The sequence below is a fragment of the Cupressus sempervirens genome, chromosome 2 (genome assembly GCF_028749045.1).
Source record: "Cupressus sempervirens isolate cs-2001-9-10 chromosome 2, ASM2874904v1, whole genome shotgun sequence".
Taxonomy (NCBI): domain Eukaryota; kingdom Viridiplantae; phylum Streptophyta; class Pinopsida; order Cupressales; family Cupressaceae; genus Cupressus; species Cupressus sempervirens.
In genome coordinates, this window is record NC_143119.1 from 169427292 (window position 1) to 169441587 (window position 14296).

General features: G+C 32.0%; 1 protein-coding gene across 1 annotated transcript; it reads right to left on the reverse strand.

Moving 5' to 3' along the window:
- Nucleotides 1-2511: 2511 nt before the first annotated feature.
- Nucleotides 2512-4812, reverse strand: LOC149571598 (LEAF RUST 10 DISEASE-RESISTANCE LOCUS RECEPTOR-LIKE PROTEIN KINASE-like 1.2). The gene is made up of 3 exons (XM_089809485.1): nt 4108-4812; nt 3930-3956; nt 2512-3767 (listed from the first exon to the last, which is right to left on the reverse strand). The coding sequence occupies exons 1-3, from the start codon at nt 4748-4750 to the stop codon at nt 2632-2634; spliced, it is 1806 nt and encodes a 601-aa protein (XP_089665611.1). The 5' UTR covers nt 4751-4812; the 3' UTR covers nt 2512-2631.
- Nucleotides 4813-14296: the final 9484 nt, after the last annotated feature.

Here is a 14296-nt window from a genome sequence, read left to right on the forward strand (position 1 = left end):
TATTTGTCCACTAGATGGTGAAAGTAACTAGATTGAGGGCATGACTTGTAGTAAGAAAATGAATGAAAAAATGGAAAAGGCTTTCTAGGAGGAGAAAGAAAAGAGAAAGGTTACGATTCCAATGGTGGTAGTGGTTGATGTGGATGAGATCAATGTCAAGCTTAGGGAGGAAAATATCAATGATCTGGCTATAAACCCTCCTCATGGTGTTTTTCAAACTACAAAAGTGGTCTCTCTTACTCACTTAGATTGGATAAATGTATTCTCCATTTCCTTAATATGTTCAATTTAAAATGTAGAGCTCTGGAAGAGAAAATTGAGGAGATGCAAAGTAAAGAGGACATGAAAGGGTAGAAGGAGAAGAAGATAGAGAAGAAGGGTAACCTAAAGACGATCGAAGAAATAAAGGGAAAAATTTATAAAATGGGAAATGTGACCAAAGATGCATTGTCCAAATTCCAAGGCCTTCTTCAAGCCACCATAGAGTGCATGAATAGGGTGTTGGGTAAATTGGATTAGGAATAGGAGGTGAAGTTGGTGCTCGATTTGGAGGAAGCTAAGAAGGAAGAGGAGGATGTTGGTCATGGAAAATGTACCTCGTCTAACACCAAGAAGAAGTAGAAGAAAAGGATCCAAATCAACAAAAAATGTATCAAAGGGGTTAGAGAGAAGATAAAAAACATTTAGTAGGAGTTGAAAGAAATTTGAAGTATTACTTTAGCTTTTCAACCTATGTTTTGAATCTTTTTTTTGTTTTTTCTCTGGCTAGCCTGCTAGTGTTTTAGCTCATGTAGGTTTTTGTGTTGGTTTTTTCCAAGTTGCTAGTTGTGGTTGTCAGTGTGTCTATTTGTCAGGACACTATTTCATTTCGGGACTTTTATATCTAATTCTTTGCGTAAAACTTTTGGGGTTTCAAGTCTTTTGTAAAAACCTTATTTTATCCTTAATAAAAAATATAATCTAAGAAAATCATCTCAAAATTTCCCAAGATATCATAGAAAGTCATTACAAGTGGTGGTTAAAACCATAACTATCCATGAGGTCCTGATCAATCCTAAAATCCAAAAAGAAATGAGAGTCATGAATAGAAGTTAGAACCAACCTCAAGTTTAAAAAAGATTGAAGGAGGAGGATCTATTTTTGAATTCAATATACAATTAAGTGTAATATGAGGTCTTACTATAAGAAACTCATTAAAGAATGCATAAAATGGTCTTGAAATGAGCACAACTTTAGCACTTAGTTTATAGGATGATAGAACTTTAATATTTCATTTACAAACATGATCCTACAAAACCTATCAACAATTATTTTTAACCAATCAATAGTTTATGAAAATATTTGGACCAATTTGTGCTCAAATCTAAACTTAATATAATTATCACTTATTATATATAGTAACTTTATGTAATTGCAAGGTTGAAATTAAAATTTTTTAACATTCACCTACTTACATTAAACACCTTTCAAAACTAAACAAGGGTAAGTAGGAGACACTTTCCACAACAAGTCAAATTCTAATATTACTACCAAGATTCAACTGTGTAGTTTCTGAGTCAAACTCATTGGCCCATGTTCCATGACTAGTAGTTTGAAGTGTACACAACCCCATCTCTCATGAAAATAAATGTAACACTTTGCACTCACTACATGTGGGTGATGCTCACAGTGGTGAAGAACCAAGACTTACTAGGAGGTCACCCATACTAATATTGGTCCAACTTGAATGTGCTTAACTACAAAGTTTCCTCAATGTTAAACCCACTCTCCTATAGCCCCATTTATAAAACCTTCATAAAGTGTTGTGCCTTATTAACCATTCATTAGAAAGCTCCTTAAGCTCATCGATTGATAAGTAAGAGATTTTTCTACATCAAGTCAAATTGTTGCATTATTTCTTTCAAACGTTATTACATCATTACTTATTCATTTATTTACATACATCGTAAAATTATATTTTAAAATAATATATATGAAACATACAACAAGTCAAATTGTGATATTACTACCAAGATTCAATTGTGTAGTTTATGAGTCAAACTTATCAGCCCATGTTCCATGACTAGTAGTTCAAAGTGTACACAACCCCAGCTCTCATGAAAATAAATATAACACTTTGCACTCACTGCATTTGGGTGATGCTCATAGTGGTGAAGAACCAAGACTTACCAGGAGGTCACCCATCCTAGTATTGCTCCAACTTAAATGTGCTTAACTACAAAGTTTCCTCCATAAGAAAACCCACTCTCCTATAGCCCCATTTACAAAACCTTCATAAAGTGTTGTGCCTTATTAACCATTCATTAGAAAGTTCCTTAAGCTCATCAGAAATTTCTTTAAAAAATCATTACATCATTACTTATTCATTTATTTAAACATACATCCTAAAATTATATTTTAAAATAATATAAATGAAATCTACAAATTTTTATTATAGAAATTTAGATTTGAAAAAGTAGTTATTTACAACTACTAAATAATTTTTGAATATACATCAATGACAATATAAAATAAAATAATTAATTTAAGTAGTTTATTTATGAGAAAGAATTACAACATCGATACGTAACCATACTAATTTAAAGAATAATACTAACATTACAAAATTACAAAAAGATATCAGAGATGCACTTAATCTGAACCTATGCTGGGCCAGTTTTCCTGTGGTGAAAATAACGAAGATGTTGGGGTTGATTTTGAAGATTCTGTGCTTTCCTGCAGCACCTCCTTGATTTCTGCGAGACGGGCAGCAACTTGTTTCATGGTTGGTCTAAAATCCCTTTTAATGGCAAGGCACTCAAACGCCAACTCCGCAACTGCAACAACGCTGACCTTCACCTCCTTATTTCTTTCAATTTTCAAATCTGGATCGACCAATTCATTCAAAACTCCTCTTTTAATCTTGTCGGTTGCCATGTTAGCGAGGATTATTTCATCTCTACTTCTCATAGTATCAACTGCCACTTTGGCAGAGATGATCTCCACAAGAACAACTCCTAAGCTGTAAACATCGGATTTCTCAGTGAGCTGAAAGCATTGATAGTATTCTGGGTCTACATAACCGGGCGTGCCTTGAGGAGCAGTCGTGACATGTGACACATTCAGAGGCACCAATCTGGAAAGCCCGAAATCTGCAACTTTTGCTCTGAAATGTTCGTCCAGAAGAATGTTAGTGGATTTAACATCTCTGTGAAATATGGGCGGATTCATGCTGTGGAGATACGCCAAGGCTTGAGCGGATTCTACGGCAATGTTCAAACGAGTCGCCCAAGGCAATCCTGTTAGAGTTCTTCTGCTACCATGGAGGTGATCAGACAAGGTCCCATTTGGCACGAACTCGTAAACAAGCAGTAGCATTGGACTCTGCGGACTCGTACAGCCGTAGAGACGAACAAGGTTTGGATGAAAAAGGGATGACAACAATTGTACCTCGTTCATAAATTTCTCAACTGATCTGGAGCTATCCTGGTAAAGCTTCTTCACTGCTACAGAACGTCCGTCGTGAAGTTCACCAAGGTACACCACGCCAAACCCTCCACCTCCAAGTAAGTTCTCCTCATCGAAGAACTTTGTCGCTTGTTGCAATTCTTGATAGCAAAATATGGCCAAATTCTCTATCATATGGCAATTTACTTCCATGCCATTTTTCTGATAATTACTGTACATACCACCGACCTCGCGGGAATGACGCCGCTTTCTTTTCTTAACATACCAAATACAAAGCACTGCTATTGCCGCCATCAGTGCGGCTCCTCCAAGGGAGCTACCTGTATTAGAAGAATCTATTTAGATATTTTAAGTAATTGATAGCATTTTAGAGAAGCCCTACAAAAATGATTGAAACTTTGTACTAGATGAACAAACTGGACCATTTCGGCCACATTTTTAGACGTACGAATTGTGTACATTGAAGAGGAAGGAATCCATACCTAGAACAATAGCAGTGTTAGAGCCATCTGCATGGTGTCATTTATAAACAATGGCACAGATAGTTATTATTCCGAGCACAATTAGGAAATATAGCTAACAATTCATTTCTCTAGACATAAAAATTTAATGCTTTATCTTCATGTGTCAAACAAGTAAAAAATGAGTTAGGACTCTTACCAGGTGATTTGCAACCCAATCGAGTCGAATTACTAATATCGTAAAAGCAAAGCTCTTTCTTTGACTCGCATTGCTCACAGCCCGCGCTGAGATTCCATTGTATTTTGAACCCATCATATATACTTGCAAATATCGGTCTATTACTTGTGGGTAATTTTTGAACAGGTAGCTGCACTGATGATTTACAGTACCTGTCCAAACTCAAGGTTGAATAGTACCAATTACTATTACATTCTAAAGCATACACTTGATCAGTGGCATTGGCCGAGAGGTATTCTCTGATATCTTCTCTGCACTGTTCCCACAGACTTATATTGATGTAGTCGTCAGAAATGCGAAACTGAGGGTTAGACCACAATTCCATTGTGTGGTTACTGGTCGACGGATTGCAAGCGTCTCCCCACATATTTCTATCAACTATTCTAATGGGATGCTGCTTTCGGTGGCGACCAATTTCTTTCACTATGTAGTATTGGTAGCCGCTGATGTTAATTAGAGGCATATTCACTTTACGATCGCACTCAAGCTGAAAAGCAGGGTCACCGTAGCCGTTCTTCTTTGCTCCGAAGGGATATCCGAAGGTTTGATTCCCACATTTGAAGATTTCTGGACAAGCTGAGAATGAAGGAGAGACAAATGACATAAATATTGTGAGGACAACCGAATGAAAGCGGCAGGAGTGTAGCTGAAGGGGCCGTCCTTCCATTTTCACTATACTTGCAATAGTGAAAGAAAATGAGTTAATACAGGGGAACATGAATTCCAGTTTTAATAGGAGAGGAGGACGGTGGGAGAAGCAAAGAAAATGAAAATGACGAGGTGTGGAGAACCATACAAAATTAACGTAGTCAATACGCCAAATTGACTTTACTTTGGTTACCGACATTAGAAGTCGGAGTCAATACACTAATTTGTCTGGCCCTCTAATGTGTTACTACATTCCACGCGGTTTCCTTGAAACTTTTGATTAGAATTAATAGCAGTAACATCTGGGTTCTGCGAAAGTTACGTTCAGGTGGACGTAGAGTCGAAGGTCGCGCGATCATTATAAGTAATGTTTGGGATATTTTTATGATAATCGTTTCACTGACAGCAATGAAAATAAAATGGATTATTTTATAATCTATCGTAATTTGTTTTGCATTATTCTATAACAATTATATATTTCAGATTTGAATGAAGAGAAATACTAAATGTGATAAGTCCACGGAACCTTTTAGGAAGCTTCTATTCAGCAGACTAAATTTTCCACATAAATCTTTTATATAGTTTCTCTTTCTTTTTTCACCTTCCATGGGCAATGCAGAGTGCCTTCTTCTATTCTTCCCAGCAAAAATAAATTTTACCATTATTGCATAGTGGTTTATATTTTTTGATTTCATAAATAGACTAACAAAAAGAGAATGCAACATGTTATATATACGATTAAAAGATAGCTATTTAATTCAATTTAATTTTTCTAAAGTATTAAATGTATTGTAATTATTTTAATTAAATTATAATAATGTAATGGTGATTACTATATATGCATTTGCATATTTACATAATTACGGTAGATCAAATTATGTATTTTAGTGGTGTTGAAATTTGAAGAAATTAAAGATAGACAACTTGACATACAAATTTCAATAAGTTATCAACAGTATCTCAAAAATATGCAACAATAGAATCTATAGAAAATTTGTTGTAATTTCTAAACTATTAGTCATTTTCTGAAAAATTAATCTAATCAATAAATACTTCAAATTTCAATACACCAGTTGAAGGAAAAATATAAGTAATTGTATCTCTCACCAACCTATCCACAATTAAATGATAATTTTATTATTATTAACATTCTAGATATAAGTATAATATTCATGCTCATTGTGATACATGTTTTGGGTAATTCTTTCAAAGTAAATAATGAATTATTATTTTTTACTACAATTTATTTAAAATATAAAAATCATATGTCTCATCACCATAACTTAGTCATAACTTTATAAATTCACCTTTTTCCAACTCTATAGTATGTAAAACATAGAATGTTAAACATGTTTGAAATTTGAAAAAAGGTAATACCATTTAAAAGTTATAGAAGTTTTTCAATAAATCTATCAATCATTATATATATATATATTTGATAGGTAATCAGTTGAAGAAGCCTGATTATTTATTATTATTGTTAAGATTAGTTATAATTATGTGTTAATAGCGAGTAGATTTGAACCCAAGACCTCTTTGATGAGAGGCTCGCAATTTACTGATGCATTGAAGGCTTTTGCCTATCTATCAATCATTATATTAGACATAAGTTACTTAGAAAATTAATAACAATAATCTATTAAACTCAGAATGAGACAATTTATATTGGTAGAAAGTTGAGAACATCCTTAAGAAACCCTTTTCATTTCATCAATTTTGAGTAAACAAAGTTGGCGAATACATGGTTAAAGATTGGAAATGCAAGAAAAACTCCTAAACACTTTTTTGTGTTGACTTTTCAGGATTGTCATGTTCTAGCCAAAATTTTAATCAATTTTGAGGCAAACCCCAAGTTCATCAAATATCTAATACTTGTGGGTTTATTCACATAATATGTCATGTATCATACTTTATAATATATATTATATTACAATATAAAATTTATTATAATATCATAGAAAATTATGTATAATATATAAATATTATATTATATTATATTATATTCATTATTAGATTATGTATCATATTTAGGAAACTCTATTATATATCATATTTAATCTCTCTCTCTCTCTCTCTCTCTCTCTCTCTCTCTCTCTCTGAAAAGAAAAGAAAATAAAAAAAAGAGAGGTGTTGTACAACTTGCACATATATATATATATATATATATATATATATATATATATATATATATATATATATATATATATATATATATATATATATATATATATATATATATATATATATATATATATATATATTTGATAGGTAATTAGTTGAAGAAGCCTGATTATTTATAATTATTGTTAAGATTAGTTATAATTATGTGTTAATAGCGAGTAGATTTGAACCCAAGACCTCTTTGATGAGAGGCTCACAATTTACTGATGCATTGAAGGCTTTTGCCTATCTATCAATCATTATATTAGACATAAGTTACTTAGAAAATTAATAACAATAATCTATTAAACTCAGAATGAGACAATTTATATTGGTAGAAAGTTGAGAACATCCTTAAGTAATCCTTTTCATTTCATCAATTTTGAGTAAACAAAGTTGGCGAATACATGGTTAAAGATTGGAAATGCAAGAAAAACTCCTAAACACTTTTTTGTGTTGACTTTTCAGGATTGTCATGTTCTAGCCAAAATTTTAATCAATTTTGAGGCAAACCCCAAGTTCATCAAATATCTAATACTTGTGGGTTTATTCACATAATATGTCATGTATCATACTTTATAATATATATTATATTACAATATAAAATTTATTATAATATCATAGAAAATTATGTATAATATATAAATATTATATTATATTATATTATATTCATTATTAGATTATGTATCATATTTAGGAAACTCTATTATATATGATATTTAATATATAAATCTCTCTCTCTCTCTCTCTCTCTCTCTCTCTCTCTCTCTCTCTCTGAAAAGAAAAGAAAATAAAAACAAGAGAGGTGTTGTACAACTTGCATTATAATAATTTATTTTATTATATAAATATTGTAGCTAGGAGCATCTAGATAGATGTGCAACATTTAGTGATTCTTTGAGAATATTCTTAGAATATCATTAGGAGTTGTAGTATAACATTATAATATTTTTTGATGTTATTATTTAATGTTAGGGAACCAAATTTAAGTAAAGTAATCAATATTAAATGAGAAATCAAGAGATATCATAGCGCAAATGGTTTATCTAATACCACGTGGTGGTTTTGTGGGAGCTTTCTTTTATAAAAACAACTATAAGGGTTGTTATGAGGTTATCCAACTATAGAATTAATGGAGGATAGAAGCATGACATGAGATGGGTAGTTTCATACTCATTCACATGAAATGATTCTTTATAAATAGGATATTGAAAGATTTCATGGTGTATTGGAATGGTTGCTTTTCTATATATAATAAGTGGATGATTGATGCTTTAAGAACATGTAAATTCATAATACATGAGTTATGTGGAAGTTGTCATGTTCTTGGCTACAAGTTTCCTTATATCCCTATCCCCCCTTCTCTCTCCTTATCTCTCTCCTCTTCTCACCCTATCTCATTCTCCCCATCCCCCTCTTTGTCCCTCTCCCTATCTCCCTATGTCCATTTCCTTCACCCTATCTCCCCCCCCCCCCCCCTCTCTCTCTCTCTCTCTCTCTCTCTCTCTCTCTATATATATATATATATATATATATATATATATATATATATATATATATATATATATATATATATATATATATATATATATATATATATATATATATATATATATATATATATATAATATTTTCTCTCCCTATCACCTTCTCTAACTCTCCCTATAATGCAATAAACTCAATTTTCAATTTTTATTAATAATTCCAACATAGTGACTCTCCTATGCTCAAAATTCTATGAACTTCTAAAACTTCAAGTCAAATTTACACACCATTGAGGACATAAAAATTGAAAGTTTTTAGTAAAATACATAATTTAACTATTATAGAACATGGATTTTAGTATTTTTCATTAGTACAAATATTTAAAGGCTTGCAAACATGAGTGCATATGATAATGGAATAATAATGATTTTCATAAAATTATAAATAATAAATATTCATGAAGGAGAAATAAATGACTCCTTTTTCCTCTTAAAAGATATTATATCATTACTCATACGAAATATAAATTTTTAAAATTTTATTGAAAAGATTTTAATATTTTTAATTATTCATCTATTTGTAATAATATAATTACATACATTATGAAATTATATTCTAAAAAATATAAAAGAAACGTACACAATTATATTATAGATATTTAAATTTAAAATATTACCTCTTTTCAGTCACTCAGATAATTTTTGAATAACTATCAATGATTAAAAATATTTAAATTGTTTATAAGAAAATATTTACAAACACACCCTTAGAGAAGGGAACAAAGTTGTGAACTACCTGCCTAGGTGGGGTTTGAACCATGAAGAATGGAAGATGGTGACTAAGATGGAGGGGACGAAAGAGTTAAATGAAATAGTTTTAAATGATTACAAATAATATAATGGTACATGGTAGGAGTAAAAGAGGTGCCAAATGGACCACCAAGCAACCTAGTTAGTAGGGTTTAGGCCCCATGATCATGAAAGGGAACAATACTATTGTGATGTGTTTGAATGTTATTTGCAATAATCACATTAATGGGGCTTTAACCCTCATCAAGCCAAAAGGGACAATCCATACTATTTTACCAATAAAGTTTAATCATGTGAATCTTAACCCATATCTTCTCTTTTATTCCCCAAGATGGTTATTTATATTGTTGTCATATATTTACGAAGTAGATTTAGAAAGTACCCCACTCAATCAAGGCATTTTGTGTGACATGTCAGCATAATTTATTACATGGGTCACATTAATAGTAGGGAAAGTGCTAGATTCACAAAAAAGTATAGAGCTAGGATCGAGAAAAAGATTTGTGGCAAGATCTTTTTAATTTTAACTCCTAAGTCTTATAATTTTTGTCACCCTTCTTTGGGAATGAAAAGTTGTACTCTGCATTGTAGGTTCCTTAATAAAATTCATTTTCCTTAGATTTTGGAGAAAGATTCCATGACAAGAAAATTTGCAAACAAAGTTTTTGCCAAGCTAAACTGGGGCCCCGACAAAATTAACTAGTTGTTTGAGAAGGAGAAAATCATGGGTGGTTTGCCGAAATGTGTGGAACCTAGAAAAATAAAGAATTCAAACAAGAAAAGGATATCTAAGGTTATTTAGTCAAGGAGGGGTTACATTCTTATATCTTGGCAATGAAAGGCCACAACATCACCGTCTCAACTAACTGTCATAACTTGTGGAACAAGGGTTAGGTGGAGATAGGGAGTATCAATTTTGTGGTGTCTCCAAAGATAATTGGTTAAGTGATGGGCCTGGATTGTGTTGCTATTCAAATTGAAAGAAAAGGTACACTTAATTATAGAAGACTTAGGCATAAATTCTTTGAAGGAATAGAAAAACCAATTAGAGTCAATTCTAGAAATGGGTATGAGAGGCTCTCCCTTTCTAGTCCCTTTGGATCCATATGTTACTAGTTAATCAAGTATTTCACTCTCGAAGGTCAGTCTATGACCTATCATGGCTACCATTTTCCTTTTCTTAACATGTTGAGACATCGGGAAAAAGTGGATATTTAGTTCTTCCTGTATTCTTCTCTCATCAACAACATTGTCATGGGAGAAAACCCTCCTATTCACCAAGGGCTCAAATTTGTCCTTTACCATCATGTTTGTACTCGCCATCCAGAGCTTGGTAGATGTCTCTCACCCATTGAATACCCTACTACTCCTAAAGATCCTAAGTCCTTAGTGGTTATTGAAGAAATATGCTTAGAATAATCCCCTCTAGAGTCATCCTAGTTCATAGAAAACCTTGATTCCTCCAAGACCAAGAAGCTTAAAATTTCTATGGAACAATTCCTTTTACTTGAAGTTCCCCAAAAATGTAAGAATGCTTATGCTAAATCTAGCCCAACCAATACCCCTAAAAAAAGGAGAATGGAGGAAGACATTAATGACATCAACAAAAATGATGGGGAGGAATTTTCTAATTTTGAGGTAGAGGAAAGAGCTATGGACACCAAAAAATAGAAGGGGAATACTAGCTCTATGGAGAGAAGATCAATGAAATGAAAAAATGAAAAAGGGAAGAGCTATAAGGAAGAAAGAATGGGTGATTCTCAAAATTCCCAAATGGAGGATGAGGTGGAAGAGATGAAAGTGGAGGAAACACTAGAGAAAGTTGGTGGTTTCTCCTCTAAAGATACAAATTTTGAAGTGGAAGTGGAGGATACTAATGATGAAACCTAGTTTTCCCAAGAAAGGAAAGTTTTGGTGGACCTATGGATTTTTCAGGGATGAAGAGATCAAGTCCTTTAAAAAATTGAGGCTAGGGAACAAGATTTCTTCCCTCCTATTGTCTAGGGACAACTTAAAGACTTTAAAAAGGACTATGAATTATTTTGGGTGAAAATAATGAGAAGATTGGTGAGCTAAACAATAAGTTCAAAAAGGCCATCCCTAAACTTGAACTAGGAGTGGTTGTTTTTGCTATTTACAAGGTGAAAAAGGAAATGATGAGAAAGGTTGTGTTTTGGGGTGATCAATGGGAAGAGTAAAATGAGAAAGGTGAGCCAAACCATGGAAGAAAAGTGTGACAAGATAAAGAGTGCCATACAAATTGAGAATTGGATTGAAGAGATCAAGTACCTTAATGAAGATTGGGAGAACATCAACCAACCCTAGCTCCTATTTTATTTTTCTTTGGCACTTTTTTAGTTTTCTAGTGGTTACATGTTTAATTTGTGGTTTTTATAAATTACATTACTATGCCTTGGAAGCTATCGAGTTGGTTTCTGATTACTGATAACTCTAATAATCCCCAATTCTATTGGGGTAGTAAGACTTCTCTTTTGGTTAGTAAGTTTAGTAGTTTAAAGTTTAGACTTATGTTTGTATTAGTTATGGATGGTTTAAACTATTTGAAGAACATGGTGTGTTTTGATTATGTTGATGCCATGTAAGTTCTATGTGGGACCCTAATTGCTAGGGTTAGAGTTTGCTTCTTTGTTGCTTCACTGTAATGGCCCAGGACAAAGATGGTATGTATTTTTTGCTGTTATTTGGGTTTAGGACAATATTCCTACCTTCTTTAATCAAAATATATAGCTACACTAACACTTTAAACCATAATACTTGTTGGTAAGTTTTTTGCAATTACCTCTCATGGTCTTGTTATTTATCCACATCTCATTTTTCTCTAGAGTTGTAGTATATTCCCTTTGAAAAGCTATAGAAATCTTAATTAAGTTTTTAAATCCTATAAGTTTTTGTTACTTTTTTTTGGTCCATAAGCTAAGGGTTAGTTTGTCATGTGTTGGTGCCATCAACTTTATTTTTCCTAGTGATACATCTTTTTAAATTTTGGGTCCCTTTATATTTCCTAAGATTCATGTTATATCCCTATGTTGACAAGCCTTTATTTATCTACCAAGGTAAGGTTCATTACCTTTTCCAACCATGTTCTATGTGTCATTATTCTATGTTACCTCAATGATCTTATCCTATATCCTTAATTGACTGGGGGAACAGAAAATGTTGCCACCTATCTTTTTGAGTTGGATTGACCTCTTTGTTGTATTATTTTATGTGACCCTTCAATTAAGTTTCATACTAATAATGGTTAGATCATGTCACATATCTACTTTAGATAAAGATCCTTCAAATTTTCATTAAGTATGCAAGTCATGTACTTATCTTTAACATTGTTGATGGGTTAAAGCCTAGGCAAGATCAATGGTTTTCATGTTCCATGGTCAAAGATGCCCAAATTTTATTTACCCCATGAATACGATATCTTGCCACTTATTTTTGGCTAGTTGATTCCTATATAGTGGGATCAGTCTAGTGTACACTTGTCATCTTTCCGATTGGTTAAAGAAGATAATTTGGTACCATTGTGTCTAAAGCTAGATGGTATGGAGAGTAGATAATGTACAACCAATGGGGAAATCTTTAAGTACCTGCCATATTTTTTCATGTCCCCATTTTAAGATAGGATTTTAATAATAATTGAATGAGATAATATTATTAAATAAATAATACTAATAATAAAATCATATATTACAACAAGTATTAAAATATAAAGAATAAGAAGTAGTAATTAAATATTATTGTAAAATATACAAATAAATAATAATATAATCTATTATCAATAAAATAAGATCTAAAATTAACAAATTAAATAACAATAAAAATACAATGGATGAATGATATCAATTTGTAGTGTAGTGGTATTGTGGTTGCACTGTTAATGGTGCAACCGCGGTTCAAATCTCTACATGGCCCCAAAATAGTGTTAATGTTGATTGGGCTTGCCTTGATTTCTATGTGTGGTGGTGGCTAATTGCACATATATGGAAAAATAATGGAGATAGATCTAGGGTTCAAGCTATTAGAGATGGAGATAATGATGGTTAACTCAAAAGATCATTATCAGGCCAGGAGTTCTTGTAGATCCTATGCAAACCTATGTTGGGTGTATTGGTGTGCCTCTTAGAATTGGTGTCCCTGCTGGACTTTTGTACTCACAAGTCTTGGTGTGTTGGAATTGGGGATGAGGTCCCCCATATTTGTTGTCTCAATAGTTCATAGCTTTAATCAAATATGAAATATTACCTATATTTTTTTGGTAATGGATGAATAATTTAACAAAATTTACTACACAAGATAATATTATATAAAGTAAAAAAATAAATAACATAAAATAATATAAGTTGAATAAATCTAATGAAAAGTCAAGATATATGTAGTAAAGATACATGACGCCTTCAAAATAAGATATAAAATAGAGGAGAGATCACTTTTGAAAAAAAGTGGAAGGAAGAAGAGGAAAGGAGAGGATTAAAAATAAGGAATAATGGAATAGAAAAGTAATGTGAAGAAAATAAGGAAGTGACTTTCTCAAGATGTATCAATGATATTGAAAGAATTTGACTCTTTGAAATGGTTATAATTATGAATGGTTGTGACTCTTCAATATTTTTTAAATTATAACATATTGTGACTTTTTGAAAGGATTATGATTATGAAGGGTTGTAACTTTTCAAAAGGCTTGTAACTATGAAGGTTGTGACTTTTCATGAAGATTATTATTATGATGGGGTGTGACTTCTTGAATGGATTATGATTTCATGTGGATCATTTATTGATACATATAACTATTGCAGTATCAATACCGTTTACAATAATGAGTTTTTAATATCAAATATAATAGAAAATCATAAATATATATCTAAATTTTAATCCTACTACTACTTAGATAAGAAGATTATAGTATTACAAAGGAGGGAATTGTATAAATAAAATCTAATGGATCTTATCCAAATAAAGGGTAGGGGTCAACAATTCATAAATCCCCATGGAATGGACCTAGACTTATAAACTCTAAGGAAGTCCATATATGGTGT